General features: G+C 40.3%; 1 protein-coding gene across 3 annotated transcripts in view; it reads left to right on the top strand.

Moving 5' to 3' along the window:
* SPAG16 (sperm associated antigen 16) overlaps positions 1-22,277 on the top strand; it is a 380,760-nt gene that overhangs the window by 206,476 nt on the left and 152,007 nt on the right. For all 3 annotated transcript variants that reach the window (XM_027735649.2, XM_027735647.2, XM_039381322.1), the window contains exon 13: positions 15,080-15,206. In XM_027735649.2, coding sequence (XP_027591450.1) covers positions 15,080-15,206 — 127 coding nt within the window. The remainder of the gene's footprint in view (positions 1-15,079; positions 15,207-22,277) is intronic.

The raw sequence follows: 22,277 nt of genomic DNA, 5'->3' as shown, positions 1-22,277 counted from the left end.
TGTTAAAGCAAACTACAGTCATCTTTGATTAGCCTCATCTGGAAAATGAACACAAATCCTTGAACAGTTCTTACATATAGAAGATGTGCCCTGGGTCTTTTATTGAAGATGGAAGACATTGAATTGTGTTTGTACCTCCTTAAAATGTGAACAAATACTGTTTCCAGCCCAGTAGTGGTTTTCTCTGTGACAGTTTTCAAAAACTTGGGGCTCATTTCTGTCCTAAATCTTAAATTTCCCTAAATGGTTGGACCACATACATATGATACAATTATTTTGGTACCCTGTGTGGATTGAGACAGACCCCAGACTCTTCAGAATAGGCTTTAAGAGCTATAAAGCCCATATCCACATGAGACAAGTGGTTAAGTCTGTGAACTATTTACACATCCAGGCTGAATCCTCTCGTGAAAATAAGGGAGGGTTGCCTTAGTGGAGGTGAAGATCAAGATGAAGAAAACAAAAATGTTGGCACTTTCCCTTCTGCACTTCAATATTCAGCATAGGTTTTCTGATGTGAATTGAGACACATCACACAAAACCCTTGTTCTAGGATGACCAATATCTTTCCCAGCTAGGAATCAATTCACCATCTGCAAGACAATTTTTATGCATCTGTTTACTGAACTCAGAGCCTGCAAAGGCCTGTGTGTCTGTGGGAAACCTATTAAATATGTATTGGAATTATCCACTTGATGCAAAACCAATGAATTTCTTTATATTTTAGTGTCTCTTTCAAACCCATTTCTGTCACCCAAACAAACATTCTAGATAATGGAATCTTAATATTGAGACTGCAGTAAAATGTCAACAAAATTTGTGAATTATTTAATACAGAGCAGACAGTCCTGGGGCGTTTGTGTTGCATAAAGGGCATGTGAGTTGGCTGCATGCTGTGAGCATGGCTGAAGTTCTACTGGTATCCCTCCTCTGAAATTCAAAGAAAGAAGTAAAAATACTGTATGTGATCTACTGCAGTTACATTCTGCCATTTTAAAAGCCCTTTTTGTAGCTTTTTATTTTAATGTCAGAGTTTGTTTCGCAGTAATATAGATCTGAGCTAAGTGTGTTTGGCAGGTTAAGATGAAGATAAGGGTTTGAGGACAGAATATGCAATGCTAGGTGGGAAATAGCAGCTGGCTCTGCAGGTAGAAAAAAACTTAATTCTAAGTGTGTCAGCCTTTTAAGTGATCCATATCAGGTTATCAGTCATGGCTAGACAATACTTTGATTACATATTCAGCACCTTCAGCAATAGTGTAAACTAAGCTGTGCTATGTGCAACTGAAGATTTTAGTAGACTTGCTTGATTTATATGTATCAACAAGATAAGGTGATGTCACAACTTTCAGAATTGCAATGCTGGTATTAAAATCCTGTCAAGTACTGATATGTTGGTTATCAAATACACCAATCAGGCTTTTGGGACTAGAATTTGAAATCCTGATTACTGAGGTTCTCTTCAACAGGCTGTGGAAGAGTTCAGGTGCCTATGTGTGTAAGGTGAACAGCTTTTGCATTTGCAAGTTTGGGAAGAAAATGAGGATAAGATCATCCCACCTCAAAGGTAGACATCCTTCCTTCTCCTACTCTGAAGTGTCCACTCCTTAGAGAAATTGCTGCATTTTCCAGTCCCCCTGTATTGAAAACTTGCCCATTGTTAGAAATGGATTAGATGTCCCAAACTGGTCTGATTTTCTATCAGACTGAGGGCAGATTCATTTTCAAAGAATCAAGGTGCACACTTCTCACATTCATTTTAAGTCTATTTATATTGCAAATGATTGGATATTGTTTCCATTAATGCTCAAGATTGAGTAATTTGCTGATGAAATTAGTCTTTTTAAATTAATTACTAAATAAAGCAAAGGACTCTCTCCCCTTGAGATACGTATTGAGATCTATAAAAGGAGGGAACTAAACCATAGTTTAGAACTCTCATAGTTTCTGCATGTGTTTCAAGTTAATCTTTCCCTCCAGCAGTTGGCAAAGGGAAATCCAGCCCTTTCCCAGCTCTGTCTGGGGGGAGTGGGGATGGTGTAGAATGTAAAAATGGACTTGTAAGAAAATAGCAGATCAAAGTGGTGGGAGGTATCCTTGGGAATTTAGCTCTCCATATTCTTTGTTTGAGTGGTTTTCCTGCTGAAAACACGTTTCCAATCCCATGGTTTGCTGCACTGATCTCAACAAACATGCACCTGTAGCTTCAGTCAGTAGGCCAGGCTTTTTATTCTTCACTCCAGCAGCTGCTTGTTAGAAAACCTCGAATGATATTGTTTTTGTTGTGGCTCCGTGTTTAAGAGCACAGCAAATCCATTATTCATAATACCTTCCCAAGTTCACAAAGCCATTGAATAGCGCTGCATAACTCCTTAAAGCTGCCACCCACTCAAATCCATTTTATTTGGACAAATAAAGAAACTCTGCACTGAAGAAAACCAATTTGAAAACACACTGAAATTCATTTTCCTCACTTAAATATTAAAGTGCTTATATTTATTGTGTTTTAGCCTTGTTGTACTGTTTTCAGAAAGGATTTGCTCATTTAATAGGCCTGAAGAAGTTTCAGTAAATTTAGAAAGTGGAAGAAAATAAACTAACATACGACAAGGGTAACACTGCATTTTATGCAGTGAATCTGCATGCTGGAGATTAAACCCATCCATTAATATCCTGTGTAATTGCATGATGCTAATTCACAATACACAGTCCTGGACCAGGCTCTCGTGGTTCTCTGCACTGTTGCAACTGACTGTTCAGTCAAACAAAAAATATTTTTATTTCAAAAATAACAAGGACTGAAGTTCCTGGTGTGCAATACAGTAATAAATAAGGAGAGGTCTCTAACATTCACTTGCCATTCCATTTTTGAATCTGAGACCATAGGTTTTTCTTCATCTGACTTCTTTGATAAAGGCATTTTCTTTTCTGTATCAGAAAATATTAAGACAGCTTCTGATAGGACCATTCATGGTGTGTAGATGGTTTTGGGGCCCTGTGTATGGGATGCTCAGGGAGCAGAGCTGGCAGAACTCCCTTTACATGTGCATTGGACAGTGTGAGCTACCCATGCTGCTTACAGGAGCCTTCCTCCAGATGGGTTGGGATTAAAGATAGAAAAGAAATATATTAAAAATAATTTTTTAAAAAAATTTATTAAAAATAAATTAAGAAGGTGGTGAAATTAGATTATGAAGATCTGGTACTGCTTTTACTATCCTGTGTAGAATGTTATCACTTTAAAGCTAGACCAGCAAATGGCTTCTGAGGTAAACTAATGATGGAGTTCTTGTTTAGACTTTTAGGGGGTAAAGGAGATTTGTTGGGTTTGGTTTGGTTTTTTTGTTTGTTTGTTTGTTTGTTGTTTTTTGTTGTTGTTGTTGTTTGGGTTTTTTTGAGGGCTAATAGCTGATTTAAGTCAGTTTTGTACAAACTGTGTGGATGTAGTTGAGTTCTCTACATTTATTCTGCCAGTCTCCTATATAGTTCCTGTTCAGTTTTTCCCTGTTGTCAATAGTTTTCCAGCAGTTGATTTTTTTTTTTGAAGGAAGGTGAGGGTTTTGCATTAGAAACAGTGCAGACCCAGGGCATCCGTCGTGTGGTTTCGTGTGACTCTGGGCAGACAGAAGCCTGAGAGAGCCATGGCTTCTTCTTCCCCTTATCAGCTGCTGCCTGAGCCTGGTAAAGTCCCGGAACAAAGTTCTCACCTCAGCAGGTGTTTGGGGTTCTCTGCATTTCACACACCCCCCGAGAGCTGGATCTTTAAAAGTGCTCGACTGAAAATATGTTGGAGTGGGCACACTGTCACTTCTGAAAATCCCATGGTTTAGGCACCCAAAAACCATATGAATCTCAGACTCTGCGTTGTCAGGGAAGTTTGGAAATCCTGTCCTAAATATGCAGATTTCTGGAGAATATGGTATGGTAGATCCCCGTGGGATGAACTTAGGCTTTGGCAAGGTATTTTAGGCTTTAGTGTTACAGGAGTGGTGTTTTTGAAAAAAATGTGCTGTTATATACTGTTACAGACTTAAAATCCTATAAAAAGCAATTATTTATGACATTGTCAGTGAGTTTTCAGAAGAAATAGATCAGATCAGCCTCACAGTGAGATACCAAGATTCCAGAGAAAATGTGCATTCCAGTACAGGACAGTAAGTTTATCTGGTCTTCTGGTGTAAAGATATTTCAAATTTTATTTTTCATTGTCACATTTCTCATTTTCCATGTTATGTCTCACCAGTCAGTAGTTGTGCATATAATGCTGTATTCTTTATTATGTGATCATGATGAAAAGGAAGAGAATGAAAGAAATTACAAAGAAATTCTTCAGGATGGTTGGAATGCACTGTAAAGGGCATCTGAATGATGAGTTTAGATGGCAATATTTTTTTTCATGACAACAGCAAAAGCCTAAAACTGTACAATAACCTGTTTGGTTAGAACTAGTTCTAACATAGGTATTATTATACACACACACAAAATTAAGTCACTTGGCAGTGATCCATCACAATATATATATACTGTTAGCTTTCAAAATCAGCAGCAGTATGTCCTTGGAGGAATTGAGACATCTGGATTGAGCTGTTCAGGGTCAGCCCGAAAAGGCAATAGTTTTACAGGTAAAGTTTTTGTCATAAAAAATAAAATAAAAAATAAAATAAATAATAAAAAAAAAAGACAAAATAATAAGATGATGGCAGCTCCATATTGCCTGTGAAAACAGGACATGAGTTCAGTGCTGATGTCAGCTGATATGATAATTGAGGATAACCCACTGTCACCAGGGAGTGAGACTTTGCTTATTTGGCTGCAGAACTGCTGAGCAGAAAACGCGCTTGTACTCGCTCTGCAGTGTTTAATGTCAGCTTAAATGGTTTAGATCTATTTTATTATTACTGAGATTGCACTGATCTGATTATCTCGTACCCATATGCCTTGAGGGGGTAGGAGATAATTGTTTAATAAAATAAGGCTGTGGTTTTCAATAAATGATTTCTGGTGCTCCTGTCTTCACTGTCCCACAGAAAAATCCCTTATGGAAACTTGATTTGCAGAAACTGCTGAGCAAGGGTTACAGTCAAAAAATAATGTAAGCCTCACCTTTCTGATCTCAGTGCACCACGTCCCTCAACCGAGGTTAGTAATTCTGGGATAGATGGTTCTGCTTTCTGTGTGTTGCAGGGGAGACACAGACAGATGAAGAGCAGATCATTTTCTAGTTCCTGTCCAAAGGACTGAAACGGCATTTTATCCAATAACTGTGAAATACAGGAGCTGACCTTGGAGGGGGACTGCTTCAGATCTTGTCTCTCTGAGTGCCAGGACCATTGGTCTGCACAAAGCTTTTTCTTCAGCTGATGGAATTTATTTTGTGCCTGTGGACAGACTCGATGAAAAAGTTAGGAAGTCATAGCCATGAACAGATGGTTTAACACGTGGGTGTTGACTTCCCTGAGGCAGAGGGAAGAACTAAGCCTAGATTTTGAAATATGGTCGAGGAATGTAGGGGTTGTGCTCCTGCATCATGCTTGGAGTGGGTACCAGTGCAGCTTCTATGGGGTCCAAATCCCATCAGGGTATATTAGAGATGTTCTGGGAATGCCCACTAAATTGAGTTCCTTAGAGCAGTGTTAACAAATCTGTTGTTTCTGGGAGAGCTATCTATTGCTCTGAGAGAGCATTACTCAGTAAGTCAGAATAAAAAGACCTCGGATCATGCCTAGGCATTGCTCTTTTACACAGGTTTACAAGCAAGGCCTTGTCATTGCCTTGGTCTGTATTTGACCAAGAGTCCTCGGAAAGGGCTCTCAAGAGCCCTTTTGAGGCTCAAGAGGCCCATTTTGAGTGTAGATGCCTGAATCTTCTTCCGGCTCCATGACTTTCAAAGTCATTTTTGATGACCTAATTCTAACCCTGGGAAAATATTATCTTTTTCAAATGAAAAATAATCCAAATTTGAAGCATATAAAAATGCGCCTCACTTCTGAAAAATCTGGACTGTAAGTAACAGGCTTCTGTTCAAACTAAAGTAGCTGAAATAAATTACCAAAATTGATTTAGAGCCCAATTTCAAAGGAAAGTGAGCTTTTGCAGCAGCTGTTGCCATGAGCTGAAAAATGCCCTGTGCTGCCAACAATTAGGTGTTGACTAGTGAGATTCTAAAGATACCTTGACAAGACACAAGGTTCAACCAAGCCTACACAGTAACAGGGAATGAAGAACATATTGCAGTCTGGTGTGAAAATGTATGTGCTCTGTAGCAAAACTCCAGAACAGCTACACATGAAAACATGTTTGTTGCAATTCAGGACAATCACGTGGTGTCTCTGAGGCAGCTATGGGAGTGCTAATTTCTGTTCTGTTTTTAGGCTAATTTTGGCAAAGTGATGTATCTTCTGGTCCTGGTTCAGCTGAACATTTAAGAAAATCCTTACATTTAAAGATGTGCTCCATTCCAGCCACATCTTTAAAGGATTCTACAGTGTCACTATATTAATGTAGAAATCTGTCTGATCCAGTAATTATGGATACTGTTCTTCTCATCCAATGACACTTATTTTGAGTGTGCACTGTGATTAGATTGGTGTAATTATATTGATCTAAAATCATAATGCTAACAGGGGAAGTTAGAGCAAAAAGACCATAAGCCATTCTTAAGCAGAGATTTTATGTCTTACTGTTTTATCTTTCCTTTTTAAAAAATTAGCTTCACACCAAAACCCCTTTTTCTGGAAGCAAGAAATAATAAAAATAATAATACTTAATACACAACCCTTTGTTCAAAGAAATGTAAGATGTTAATAGGCTGAATCTTCAGTGTAATAGAAGTAGATTCATTATTCATTATTCATGTTTCAAGCCAATAAAAAAGGAGAGAGATTATTGACAAACAGTTTTCACACCTTCTAATGAAAGACTAAGTACAATATTATTATTTCAGTAATTTGCGCTTTTCACTCGTAAAAAACATAAAGCTATTGTCAATCATATTTATTATTCTCAGTGGTTTTCAAAATTGATCCTGGGTTTGAGTGGTATTCGAATCATTCAAACAACAAAGGGGAATTGATTATATTTTTTTTTTGTCTCTTTGTGCCAGGGAGTTCTAACCAAACATGGCACCGGGGAGAGTCTTTTGTTCTGTAAAACCCAACCCACAACTATCTGTGTGCACTTCATGCTGTGACACGTTCAATAACTGTTGGTAGCAAATACAGGTTCTTGTTATTTTCCAGGCTGGCGTCAGGCAGCCAGCACGTCTGTGTTCACCACCACAGCAACCAGGGTGCCCTTAAAACCTTGCCTGGGTGCTCTTCTGTCCAAGAGGTTTCTTTCCTCAGTGCTGTGTCCTCGTGCACTGCTCAGTATCTCACTGGGGGGGGAAGTTTCCCCACGCTCAATAAATGCACAGCTGCTACTTAAACACGCCCAGTAGAGCTCTGCCAGAAAAATAAACACGGTGTTATAATTGGCTGCTTTTCCACTAATACATATTCTGTTACATAAATTACAAGGAACTGAGGCAAATAAGCATTTTAATCCCAATGGTGAGGCATGAAGTTTTGCAACCTCTTTCTCCTGCGTTCACAGAATGCTCTTTCAAGGACTGTGATTATTTGGCTGTTATCTAATTTCACCACAGAATAGAAGTCTGACTGGAGCATTGCTTTCTGCTGGTTAATTATAAATTTATTAGGGGAATTTTGTCCAAATGTCCCTCACTATTAGACCTCGCTGAATCTGAAGTTCAAGCTATCAGACTTCATTTAATGTAATGCATTGCCCTCTTTTTCTGTTCTGCATGTGCTTTTTTTGTATTTTTTGTTCTCAGGTACATTCAATTTTCCCTTTCTGTGTATTATTTGCCAAAGAGGCTGTTTCAAGTTATAGAAATAGGACAAGGTAATTTTTAGAACAGCAAAATATGTAAGGAGGCAAGGTCCCTGGAGATGAAATACATTTCCAACACAAGAAAATAGCTTTCCTGTTCTGTTTGGGTGTTGCTGTTGACAGAGCAGCTTGTTAGCAGCACACAAATGCGTCGGTGGTAGTGAGGCTGTGCCACCACTGTGGAGGGGATGCCAGGGAATGGGAGAGTTTGGAGTGCAAGGAGGGGTTAACACGAGCCTGTGGGCACACTGATGGACTTGCTTTTGGCCCACCTCCCTGCTGTAGGCAGATTGGAACACTTCTGTGGTGCCTGCAAGAGTGAACCCCAAAACATGTGGGACTAGAGTGGCTGGGGGAGGGCTCAGTGTGCTCAGACCTCAGCAAATGAGATCCACAGTTCCGGGCCACTCGTGCTCAGGTGCTGCCTTTCAGCTTTCTCTTGGGGTTTTGCTGGAAGTGGGAGCTTGCAATGTGTTAGACAAATTTGGATCAGACAGGGGGCTCACCTGAAGGAGTAGAGGCATCCTGTGTGAGCACAAAGCTTGGCCTGCATTGCAAGGTGCTCCTTATACCAGCAGAGGCAGGACAGGATTTGGGCTGCAGTTCCCTCTCGCAGCAGGGTGGAATCTGTTCACCTACTGAATCTCTGTAGTCTTTATTCCTGGTTTCAGCAGGAGCTGAAGCAAGGCTGGTGATGGAGTTGAGTCTAATAAATTGGTGTTAAAGGAATGCTCATGCTCAGCTCAGCCCCCAAAAATAAGGGAAAAAGAACATTGCTAGATCTTAGAGGAGAAATCTGAACTCTGAAAAATAAACTGCTGCAGCCTCTCAAAACTTACAAGTAAGACAAAAATGCAACTATTGACGTTCACTTAGGTCGGTTTAATGAAAAGACACAGTTTGATCCATTTCAGAACCTCTGGGTTCAACCAGTAGGACTCCTAAGTTCTCCTTTTTTAAAATGAGGTCTAAGAAAAGACTAACAGGATTTTATTGCAAATTTACAGACTTGCTGAGTCAGATGAGTAATGTGTGTTTATATGTCTAGAAAATATTAAGAAAACATTTCTATCATGTTTGGGGTTCTTTCTTCCTTGGCTAAGCCTTCCTAGTTGGGAAGCCTTTGCTTGTCTTTTGGCAGAAGGAAGAAGAAAAGGACAGAGGAAGGGGAAGAACTGCACCCTTGAACTTACCAGTTAAGTCTGTACCACTTCAGAGCTCCGTTTCCTTTTACATGCTCAATTTACTGTGCACCAGACCAAAAGTGTGAGCTGTCAGGCTCCTGTGGAGATAAACCTGGATCTAATCCTGCTCCTGCTGCCATCAGTGGCAAACCCTGCGCTGCTTTCAGTGGGAGTGGGCCGTGCACCCCACGCCTGTGTGATTCAGCCAGCCCAGCTCAAAGCAGCCTCTGATGTGAGTGATGGCAGGAGAGTTTAATGCTTAATCCTGCTTCTGCTCACTGTGAATTTAAAAAGTGTAACCATTACAATTGCCTGAAACCAACGGTGTAAAGCAATTTCACCTGTGTGAAGAACTCAGGAGTAACTGCAAACTGGCCCTTGCTAGAGAAACCCTGACTTACAGCTTCTCTTTAATTGGGGGCCTGCTCCTTGTTTTGTGGAGCACCCAGATTGCAGAGATTAAAATGTTCCACCAGTGCTGAGTATGAAGATAAATAACACAGAGAAGGATTACTTTTGTATTTTCTTTCTAAACATTTCTAAATACTGGAGAAGAAATGTTTACAATGCCATAAAAACAGTGGTAACATCTCCTTTAGCGCTGCATTTTCCGAGTGTCAGACACTGGTTTGAAAGAGGGCACAAACGAATGTTCACAATTTGAAGAGAGCCCCGTTTTATTGAAGATAAGTAATAGTTGAACAAAGTGTTTGGTATTGACAGAATCATACCGTCATGTCTCTTTTCAGAGACAAATGTACTTTATGGAGGAAGTGTCCTCACATGTCAATGTCTTAGAAAATGTGGTACATTTAGTGAAATAATGGGTCAAGAAAAAAAAAAATCACTGTCATAAATGATGGTAGGCACTTTTTACTGAAATACTGGTAGTTTTACGTTCTTGACATGAATAATTGGATGTGTCATATGTGAAGCTACCTAGAAATAAAATAGAGGTCATAAAGTGTAAAGACATGATAGGATGCATTTATAACAGCATAAACCAAACTGGCATTTTAATGTCTTAAGCCAGCCCATTTGCTATACTTGGCCATTGATCTTGGCTGGGAAAGTTCTATACCTAATTTAAACACATTTTGGAGATAAAGCCATATAATGGGAAAGTGATAGGATTTGGTTTTGTTAAAAATACTCTCCTTTTAACTGTTACGATTATATCACAGGGTTGGAGACAGGTTGTGGTGTGTCCTTACAGAACTTCCTCAGAAATGTTGTGTCCACCTTCCTCACAGGTGACTCTGGTGTAATTTACCTTGGCAATTCCCCTGCTGGTGATTGCAGCTCACACAGAAGAATGTTATTGAACAGACATGAGAGAGAGAGAGTTTAGTTCAGTCTTTGTTCGGTGGGATGATCTGAAAAGCAATTGTTGGGGAAGATAGTACAGTTTGGGAGTACCTGTGCATTTAATGAATCCCTCTGGAAGGCATGTGAAAAGATGGTTGATAGAGGCACTGACTCCGAAGAACATGCTTAAAATCTCATTAATTTCAATTGGCTGTATAGGTGCTTTTAATTACTATGCTTGAACTGAGATTTAATATGGCACAGCAATAAAAGAAGTAATTATGACTACCCAACTAATCACTAAAATGGCATCACCCTCCACTCCCCCAATTTTTCCAACAAAGCTGAACATAGAAACCACATGCTTAAAAAAAAAAAAAAAAAAAGGAAAAAAATGAGGAAAGGAGGCAGAGCTTGTCCTGATTTCATAGGAGCACCAGCATGTGTGTGTTGGATGTTGGGTGTTTTAAAAAAACACTTCTAAACAGCAAAAGAATAGGCAACGTGTAATCTGTGATTTCCTGAGCTTGTGGCTCAGGAAATGAGTGCTGACCTGTGCAGGATGGGCACTGTGTGGCCTTGAGCCATGAATATGTGCCAGGCAATTGTGGAATGTTCCCATCAGGGTGTGCCAGCTTGGTCTCCTTCCTGAGTTTTAACTCCTCTGTGCAGCTAGGAAAGGATGCAGGGGAAGAGGAATCTACCCACTATCTGTATTTTCTTTTCAATTACTGTGCAGTTGATGGAATATCTAACTGGTGCATTTTTTGGCTACTGTTGTACATTAGAGGAGAGATGGCAGCCTGGTAATATTCAGCGGAGTCTCATGTGAGTGGAAATGTTTCATATCTGCTGTTTTCAATGCAGTTTTACTGAAAGCCCTTTGGAATTTGAATGAACCATTCTGGGATGTGATTTTCAAAACAGAAGTCTCTAAAAACTGAGCAAGTAAAATTTTCTCGACGCTGCTGAGCTAGTGGTATTGGTAATGGTTCAATTAAATTGAAGTGCCCACATTCATGGAATAGGTGTGCTTCTTTATAAGTATCCAGCCATGTTTGAAAAGACAAATCAAAACCTGGTGAGCAAGAATGAAGGCTGATTTACTGATGGACATAATTGCCTTACCTGGATTTAAGGGAAGGGAATTTATTTTGTAGAGAAAAAGAGAACATTGAAGATAATTAGTCATGAACCAAAAAAATGTGGTGTTAGCTGATGTTTTATGTTGAAAAAGTAGTAGTAACACAGCATGAGCGTTGGAATTGGCATCTGAGGTGAGATTCAGAATAAAATCTGCAAAATACTGAACTACTGAACAGTATTTCTACTGTGGCACCATTTATTCAGGATCTCTTTCTCTGTCACTGGATATAGGCAACAAGAGTTCTGCAAATGCCTAAGCTGCTATTCATAGATGATTCCCTCTGTCTTCTGAGCTGGAATGTTCAGAGATGGTGAGGTTTATATCCATGAGGCTGTGTGTTCACAGTGGGGAAAAAAAACCTTAGTGAATGTTGCTGCAGATTTACTTTAATGTAGATAAACTTGAACCATTGGATAGAATCATGAGCTGCCATGAAAAACAGGGTGATACTCTGCCCTTCCCATCAACTTCTTTTTTATGGAAAAAGAACATGTAAATAAACTGTTGGCCTTTCTGACCAGAAGATAGCTGGTATACAAACCAGTCTTGCTGAAATTATATCTCAGCTGGAAGGAAAGATGAGTTTATTTTATGTAGCAGTTGGAGGAAAGTTCTTAGAAATATTCAGTCAGTCAGTTACCAGAGTGGTAAATTAAATCTCGAGAGCCAGAGCTCGCTCATCAGCACGCAGTGATATGGAAGTGCAGGCAGCTGCATCAGGTCTGGGGGTTTATGTTCCTGATGGAAAAGTGCAAATCATTTCCTTCTCTTCTGCTGCTGTCATGGTCCATCACTTTAGTCCATTTTCACCTTGCTAAGGGATTCTGAATGGGCCTTCCTGCTTTGCCATCTAATTAATCTCTCACAAGCCTGTTCTTGCAGCCTGGCTGCCTGGGATGGTCCATATCTTACATCAGTGCCTCACAAACAAAATATTTTGCTTTCCTTCCCCCTCCTTCCTTTTCCTGTGCTCTTTCACCCTGAGCCCTCTCAAGCATGTTGAAGATGCTCTTCTCCCCCAGTCTTTGAAGAGGACAGACATATATGCTTTTACTGCAGGAAGGTATCCCCTTTGGTTCTAGTGGTATGTAAGGTTGTTTTCAAAACTAGTAAGTGCCCAAAAAATACACAGCAGGATTTTCCTTGTCAGAAACTGTTCAGCAACTCAAAGTCTTTACAGTGTAACAGGCAAGCAGGAAAACATTGGGCACCTTTGAAAAATGGCATACCTATAGACAAATAAAGGTGTAACATCTGAGATGAAAAAGGCATATTCTCTGGTGTAAAACATTGCCATGAGTCTCTGAAACAAAAAAATTACTGTATTGAAGTTACTTTATTGTCATAGATCAAGTGATCGTGAATATCAGATACCTTGTGCACTGAGCACTAGCAGCCACAATACTTTATGACTAGTTTAAAATGAGTCCTTGTGATAACACATGTAGGCTATATAGCAGATAACACTGGATAGTATAATGTATTAGCTATAATAGAAAAAACATAGATTCTGTGAAATGATACCAGTGGAATCTAATATTTCTTTGAAATCTATATCCTGGGTAATATTTCTACTCGGAAGCTACTTATCTCCCCCCTGGCCTCCCTTCTGTGGGGACAGGCTTGGTGTTCAGCTCAGCACAGCGGATGGTTCCTGGCTGGGAAGTGGAAAAGCAATAAAATAGGTCTGAGAAGTCTCTGTGTTAGACCAGTGATCAGGGTGGTGTCCATCCAAACCTTGCAGCTCTCCTGGCCTGCACCTGATCTCTAGAAACTCATCTTCTGTGCTGTTGATACAAAACCCGCAAGAGCTCCGAGAGTCTTCTGGTGACATACAGGCAGGAAAAAAAAAAAAAGGGAAAAAAAATCACATCTTTAATTCCTCCCTTCTGACAGCTTCCTTAATAAATTTGGTAAGAAATTTCTCTGTTAAGAGCCACCCAGTAATCCAATTTGCAAGCCCCAATGATATATTCAGCAGCCAGCTCAGGGGAGGTGTGTTTCTACTGTCAGAATCACAGGAGCAGGGAATAAAATTCTGAGCTCTCACTGAAAGCTGCAGTAATTTACGATGAGTTGTTGGCTTTAATTTTTTCATACTATTTTTGACTCAGCTGAACAAAGAGGATAGAACTGCTACTGACTTTACATTGATTAGTTTTTTCCACAGTATGCTCACCTACCTGTATGTTTTCACAGGATATAATAATACAGACACTGCACATTTATTTTTACGTGTATCCAAAGAAATCATGGAGTGAGACCTGAATCAGTGTGGGCAACTCTTGTGTACAGCCATAATGACTGATAAATACCAGTTCACTTCAACTGTCTCCCCTCTTGACCTGCTTCTCTAGGAGTTAAGCCTTTGCTGTTCTGTTCAGTTTAAATAATCCCAGATTTGTTTGTTACCTTCTGTGTAGTCTTGGTAGGGCATCCTTGGGCTCTTCCTTCTCTTCTCTGGGACTCCAGTTTAAGGAACGTTCTGGTGCATACACAGAAAACAAAGCAAAACCTAAAAAGCTTTCACAAGATCATAGGCTGTTTTGTGAGAGAATAGATTCTCTACAGCGGTGTCATCGTGGCTGTGTGTCTGTTCCTTATGATGGGAGAAGCTTCCCATCTGTATCAGGTTCGTACTCTCAGTGAGAAGGATCAATAGTGTTGTCTCAGAAATAAAGTCATTAAAAGAAAACAAAACAAAAAGGTAAGAAAGCAAACAAAAAGCTCTAGGGTATTGCTTCATGGCTGATGGACTGGGAGAAGGTGCAGTAGTTGGGTGTCTTCAACCTTGAAAGAACTTTCAGAACCATTTCACAAAGTAATTCCTTTTGAGCTGTTGTCAGTTCATGCTAAGTACCTTGATTCTTGGGGTACACCTCTGTTCCCTCACATCTGCTTTACAAACAGAGAGCTTATAATGGCTACTGGTGTGCTTGATCCATGGTAAGAGACCTCTTGTTCAGGGACAAGGGATCTTGGGTGTCCACAGTGACAAGACTTTACTCTCCCAGGCATCACTGAGTTTCTAGAAACCTTTCTGAAGACCTTGAGAGAAAAGTAGGATTTCCAGCACTCTCTAGCTTTCTTCAAGGTGCATGTTGACACAGTCTAGTAGGTTTTTCAGACCCTTTGTAAGCAAGAAGGAATATATCTTTGAAAGAGAAATGGTACTGTCCCTATCCTACCTTTTCATTCATATTCCCTTTAAACTCTACATCAGTGAGGTTTCTGAGGATGCACCCAGGAAACATCAAGTGGTGCTTTCATTGAGGCTCCTTAGGATTGAATCTTTTAAAACCTGCTTCTTCATTTCTTTTTGCCTTTCACTATAGCCTTCATTACTGGGAAGCAAACACCAGCTGATGGGGTTTTATTGTTGCCCCTGTGGTGTAGTGCTTGGGTGATGAATAGCTGTCAATGTTCGGTGTTTCTGGACAGTAGCTGGGGAAGAGAGAAGAAATGTGTCAGTCATTTACCTGAACTTGTCTGCTGTTTTTATTCCCCTGAATGGCAAATGCTGTATTTCTGTTATTTTCTTTTGCAGTGAGAGGTGCAGATACACGTTGCGTGGCCATAAAGATTCAGTGAACAGCATTGAGTTCCTTCCCTTCTCCAGCACCGTTCTCACGAGCTCTGCTGACAAGACTTTGTCCCTCTGGGATTCCCGAACGGTAAGCAGGCTTTTCCTCGGTCTCTCCTGAATTCAGGCAAAGCGGTGGTGTGGATGGTGTAAGGAAAATGAAAGCCAGGGTAAAATCAAAATAGAAAGTAAGGGGTGATGTGGCCATAGAATGTTCACTGACACAACTGTTGTCTTCTGACTAAAAATATCACCATAATCCCTTCCCTGGCATCTGAAATGACGGAGTCATCCCAGTGCAACAAACGGACGTGGGTTGAGATCACCCAACACACGGGTAGCTGGATTAGGTGGTGGTGGTTTTAGCAGCTGATGGTCTGGGTCTGCAAGACTGCAGTGCTGCACACTGTGCTTTGTCAGTTCAACAAACAGAGAGCTCAGGGTCAGATTTGTTGAGTTTCTCTCAGCTTCTTTTGTCAGCTTGCTTACAAAAGTCCTGGCGTGTACTTTGAGTCACATACAAAGGAAATGGGGGGAAAGTGCCTTAGGAGAAGCACAAGAAGAGAGAAATACAAGAAACCATATAGAAGTGTAATATATTTATTCCTCTTCTAGAAGGGATCTGCCTCCCTGCCTCCAGAACTCCCTGCTGATTCCTCATGGAATATGTATTATTGTCTCCATAATATACCCCTGTAGATAGTGACAGAAACTCTGCATCTCTTCCTTTATTCTTCTCTACCTTCATTCTGTGGTATAGGTATTCATGGATTGAGTGCATTGCAGAGTGTATTTGTCCCTGCTGCTTTGCAAACCAAATATGCAAATCCTGTTCAAGTAGAATATGAGAACAAGACAAGAAGAAGTTTTTCCTGTTTCAACAGAAAATGTAATAATTATTGCTGCAGTTGTGGTATTTCTCATGGAGCAACTTTTGAAGTTCTCAAATTGTTCCTTCAGTTGGTATTATGGCCACTTTGCACTCAAACATTGTAAAGATACAAGATTCCAGCCCAGAATAGAGAAGGTTGTATTAATGGAAGGGATTTGAGAAGAAGTAGGCAAAGACCTATTGCTCTGTATTAATAGGTGTTGTCATCAGATCTATACAAATGTAGGATAAGAAAAACTGCCATGAAAATGACAGATGAATACTTGAGATGCTCATTAGGCAAATTCTATTTATGGATCTTAGAAACAGACTGAATAGAAGGTCCTCTAATAATAATAATAATAATAATAATCCTGGGCATAAAGCACTATGAGTTAAAATGAAGCTATTCAAGACTCATTATTCTTACACACATTGGTTTGTAAGAATATATGATATCCAAATATGAATAATTCAAAAAGAGGGAAAAAAATCATTGAAATACAAACAAAAGCAAAATACTTAGTGAAAAAATAGATTTCTGCTTTGTTTTGTTTTCAATAAATTCTGCAGTGAACTTTATCTTGCAAATGTCTCAGTAATCTCCTGCTCATAGCAAATTAAGAGTCATCAAAGAGTTTTCCTTTGATAAACTCAGGGAGAAACCCTGCTCTGTATTTGCTCATCAGCATTGTTTTTCAGCTTTGGGTAATTTTGCAAAGATAGGAAGGACCTTTTGTGAAAAGAAAACATTATATATGGCATTTGGGTGTATGTTTATTCTGTTGAATTTTTCCCCCGTTCAGTGGGAAATCTTGCAGATTTGAGATGTGTGCCCACACTGAAACACTACTTGAAGTGGTGAAATCACTGTGAAGATGCCACCTCCTTCTAAATGCTGAATGATATTAAATGTTCCCTCCAGAAAGAAGATGAATTATTTTCTCCCATTAATTCAGAACAGAGTATTTTCTCACCTCTGTGAGATCAATTAACATTAAGGAGTACATTTAAGATAATTTTAATGAAACATGAAAACCATACTCTGGTTTGTTTTCTCATAAATTAGATTCCTATTACTAATCACATCTTGCTCTTCAATCATTAAGTTTAGTCAGCTCTTTATTATTAAAGATAATGGATACAGAGAACTGTAAGTCAAAGCAGTGTAAGTTGAATGGACAATGAGCTCTGGATTTGGGGCAGAATGGAACATAAATCTTTGTAATTACTAAGCTGAAGGTATAATGCAGCCTGCAGACTTTGGAAACGCAGGGAGTTACTTTTTCCTCTTTTTTTTTTTTTTTTTTCTGGCTAACATATAGCAAGATCTAGTGGTTAAAAATATCTGCAGCACATTGGCTATAATTTTAAACCTGAGATATATGTTGCCTATAGGGAAATGAACACACAGAAAGATGAATAGTACTTGGATGATTATGGCTCTTTGCAAACATTCTGGGAGAGTTACGGGTACGGTGTTGGATTTGGATGGGAACCATCCTCCTGCTGTGCCAGCCGTGCAGTAGATGAGATGGAGGAGGCCGAGGCTGCAATTCATGGTAGGAATCTCTTGCCAGTAGAGCTGACGGCTCTCGTGCCAAGATAAGCTGCGGAATTTATTCCTCTCTCTGCCAGTTTCATAGAAAGACAAGCGCATTCTGGCTTTTCACCAGAGGATTTTCTCGCTGACACATCAGAATAAGCATCTCCACTCATGAATTGCAAAGTGTGGCCAGTGATAAATGTGAGAGGGGCGGGGGAGCGCGTGACCCCCAGAGCACAGGTTCACCTGCCCGAGTTAATTCTCCTCGTGATAAGCGCCCTGCCACTCGTCTGCATCTCCCACAGGCTGGGCAGCAACTTCTTGGGGCTGCTCAGATTTCTCTGCATAACGTTTGAGCCAAGCTGCATCTTTCTGAGACAGATAAAATACCAAATATTTATACACTTAAATAATTAAATAGAGGGGGGAAAAAGTACTCACATTTTTCATTCTACACATTTGAAACTTATTGATTTAGTAACTATCTCATCTGCTTTCTGATTTTTGAAATGTCAGGTTCTGTAACTGGATATTTCATTTCTGAAATGTGGAGAGACTGTCATTTTAAAGGCAGCATTCTGCAGTAATACCCCAAGGAATGTGTCTGACAAGGATTTGGGAAGACGTGTGTGTGCTTAACCAGACAGTCCCATTCACAGCAGTGACACTGTTCTCCTGAACCATGTTCAGCACATGCACAGCTCTGTAAAAAGTTAGCCATGCAATGCTCTTTTTCTATTTGATTTTGTGAAATACTAAGCATTTGATATATTGTTTGATAATTCTTGTCCATCTTGGTCTCTACTGGTCACTGATATTCAAGTTTATTGTTTTAATTATCCAGGAGATATTTCTAACTTCATGCAGTGTAGCCCAGTGATTTAAGATGAGCCCCATTTTTCTGCAATCCTCTTGCAGAAGATTGCTGTGTAACACAAATGATAAGATCCCATTTCCACCCCACTATCAAACTCATATCCCTGACATCCAGACAGGAAGGCATCAAGGATGTCAGCTTTTTACTATTTGGGTCAAAGATGACTCGAATTGGGGTAAGACAGTGCAGCAGAACAGTGACCAGAGCCGAGTTCTGGCTCTGAGCAACAAATTTTGTCCTTGACAGTAATTTGTGGTCTGAACAGCCGAATCAAGAGCTGGAAGCTCCAAGGTAGTGTAGTTCCTGATGAATAATGCAGGCACCAATTTCAGAGGAAAAAGGAAAAAACAGAATGAAATTGTCCAAAATCCTGCCTGAACAGCAGCAAATAGCTCCCAGTAATAACTCATTGTCAGTGAGCCAGAACCTGGCTGTGGCCATCAGGCTCCTCAAAGACTGCTGAAAAGTCTCCTCCTGCCCCAAAGCAAGGAAGGAAAGTGGGAATCCAGGCAGAGGCTCCTTTCAGGCTCCTGCAGAGGTGGGTAAGCCCCTGGAAATGGTTCATGAGTGTGGTGCAGCCACACTTTATACAGCAGGGCTGGATGGACCCTTAGAGCTACATTACACTCAGAAAAAGACATTAGGAAGAAATAGTGAAAAGAGAGAGAGGCAGCTGGGTGCTTCTTTAGGGCAGAGTTTTGTCTTCAGATGTGACACTGGATTAAAAGGGTTCTTACATACAGCCCTTTTAAAAGCATTGTTTCCTAATAAACTGAGACTTCTCTACTCACAATGTGCTTATCATTTTTTTTGCTAGCGGCTCTTGAGTATTAGCTGAGGGTTGACAGAGTTTCCATGCAGTTAGATCCCTGGGCAACAGCAGGGAACCTAAGAGAATGCCCCACCTGGTAGGAGAAGAGGCCGTGGGTGCATAGCCCTGCTGCCAGGCACCGCCTTTCCCTCAGCAACCCCCCACCGGTGTTCCCCAGAGTGTCACAGGTGAGATACTGCCTGGGGCTTTTCTTGCTTTGCTTGTCATGATCTACCCCACAGACTCACAGAGCCTGGAACAATCTCTCTGTGCTTTCAAGGCACAGCACAGTAAATCCCCAGGAATTCAGGGCGCTGGAATTTGCATTTTTGCGGTTTGTCAAAGGGCTGCGGCTGGAGGCACCGAGATCATTTGAGGACAGTGGCCATTTCAAAGGGCTTGCACACTGTGTCCTACCAGAGAGTCAATAAATACGTGGGCATGGCAGTTTTGGAGCTGTCAGCTGAGGTTGCCAGCTGTGGTGCAGCATTTTAATGATGAGGACTTGGCTGCCCCTGTGCTTCATATGGATGTAGAATAATTGCAACAATGCTGATCTAAAAGCTGCAGTCTTGCAATTTTTCCCTTCACAATACAGCCCATCTTCTCCCACCTTGCTGTGGTTCCTGTTGCAACTGGGCAGAGCCTGAAAATTAGTTAATTCTTGATTCAATTCAGTGGAGTTGTTCCAAACCAGTGATTTCCATAGATAACCTTTCTTTAATTTTATTCTAATGAAGTTATCTTTTAGACCACTTGTTTTTTAGTGTTGATTTTGTCTCTATTTAGTAGTTTTAAAGTTAGTAATTCCCTGAAATATCCTGTTCTATTTTTGTTTCTTCCAGTGAAATATAAATTATCTTTTAGACTACTTGTTTTTCAGCATTGATTTTGGCACAACTTTTTTGTCAGTGGATTTAAAGCATATGGGAACACCTAGATGTTTGCAGGGATGCTGCCTGTCTATGGTGGGGGTTTTTATGCCTGTGTTCCTTTGGAGGGGGCATTCATGAGGCAAATCCAGGAAAAATGTCAGAGTATTTAAGGATCAGGTGTATGAGACAAGCACTGATCAGCCAAAAGGAGTTATTTTGAAAAGCAATCTGGTTGAACTTAAATTTTTTGGCCTAGTCCAGTTGATTTATCTCCAAGTAAACACCTTAGACACAAAATTATCAGTCAGAATATCCTCAGGGTATTGGATTTGTCAGTTTTATTTGAACCCTTTTGAACTTCTGAGGAATGGATTCAAGAGCAGAGTGGATAGACAGGATGGGTCATTTAAAAAATCTTTGACAGGCAGTTTATGGTCCAAATCAATCCTCTTCAAAAGCAGGTCAAAGATTGAAGTTGTCAGTATTGGAGACAAAGAGCTCTTCCATGCAAACTCCAAATCTCTTAGTAATGTAATGGAATTATTTTGCTGTAAATAAAGGACATGCAAGGATAAGTTCAATTCCTGGCATGAAGTGTAACAAATTCTGTGTTCCCGATTCTGTTGTACGTATTTGTAAATAATGGGTTCGTATTTTAAAACTCCCTGTCTTAACATGAAAAGGAATTTGAGTCACAGTAAAATATGAAATCAAGAACAAATAGTTATGAATAAAGATTATGTTTTCTCCCAGAAGTAATATCATGAAAGACAAAAGTAAAACTTGAAGGGGTTTATATTAAATCTGTTTGGGATGCTTTCCTAGAGACTTAGTGCCAGTTGTGTCAAAACCAGAAGTATGGATGAGGAAAAATGTCTCGACTTCTTTCTAATCTTGAACAGTAACTGGAAAAAAAGCTTGATTTGGTCACCATAGTTTTTGAAAATGCTACATTCTGGCTTTCTTTCAAACCTTCTGTGAAAAAGGCAGACTGAAATAAAATATTTCAAATAATGAACATGTAACTGCAACTTGGATCAGCTGACCCAGATGCAAGTGAGCAAATATTCTATGTTCTTGTTTTACTGTGGGTTTTTTTTCTTCCTGAGAGGCAGGAAAAGCACTGCCCCTCAAACTGTGTGTGGCTGCTGTCCCCAGAATAACCCTCAGACTGGAGACATGTTTTTCCTTTGGCCTGCCATTGCTGACTTATTCCTCCTTTGTCTTGTCTTCCTGACTTGGCTCCCAAATCAAACCATTAAATCCATAGTTTAACAAACTGTATAATCAACTGATCTCACAGGTTTGGGGGTTTTTCCCTGTTAGACTGGGTTTAAATTAGACTAAACTTTTTAGATCAGACGAGTTGTTCTGTGAAGTTTAACAGTTGGACTTGATGATCTTAAAGGTCTTTTCCAACCTAAATGATTCCATGATTCTATAATTCTCAAGTTTCATGTGAATTAGTGGCTCTTAAAAGGTTCATTGACAGGCCTGGGCCTATGCACTGGATGTCATAGTCCTGTTGCCAGTGGGAATTCAGCCCCTGTTAACGAGTTGCCTTGCTCTGCCTTGTCTCCACAATGTGGAAAAGCTACATCCTTAATTTCAAGGAGGAGTCTTTGAGAAGACAAGACAGTTCTGTGTGTTAAAGCTTAATATCCTGCTTGACTCCTAATTCATGTGAAATGTATAAATGGATTTATTTTGGCAGTGATGTAGTTAGTTAGTTAAAGCAACATCTTTTTCATCACGATGTTCACAGTTATTTAAGCTGCTATTGGAGAAGAGAGCAACAGGTCCTCTGGAGCCTGGTGCTTCCCTTCCTGTTGTGGTTTCCCTGAGGACTTTGCTTAATTTTCCTCCTTAGGGCCAGAAGTTTGCTCCCTTCAGGCCAGGCTTCTTGCAGTGCTGCCCAGCCTGGTTTTAACTTACTTGTGAGCAACTCTTGGGTCCTTTCCTTTATCTTTGCCTCTCCTGGGGTCGGAGCAGCCCTGTGATCCTTGCCTAGCAAGCTGTAGGCGTTCCTGTCCTTGAATCCCCATTTGCTACCAAGCTCCCCGAACTCCCCATGGCCTCCATCCCTCCCAGCAGGTCGCTGCAGCCACCGGGCTGCAGGGGTTAGTGCCCTTCACCAAAGCTTCTCGTCTAGTTTAAGGCTCCCTTTCATCCCGGCGCTCTT

The sequence above is a fragment of the Pipra filicauda genome, unplaced genomic scaffold (assembly GCF_003945595.2).
Source record: "Pipra filicauda isolate LSUMZ 115617 unplaced genomic scaffold, ASM394559v2 scaffold21_size4447388_pilon, whole genome shotgun sequence".
NCBI classification, from domain to species: Eukaryota; Metazoa; Chordata; class Aves; order Passeriformes; family Pipridae; genus Pipra; species Pipra filicauda.
The sequence above is the reverse complement of the archived record's forward strand: the minus strand, read 5'-3'. Positions and strand labels throughout refer to the sequence as shown.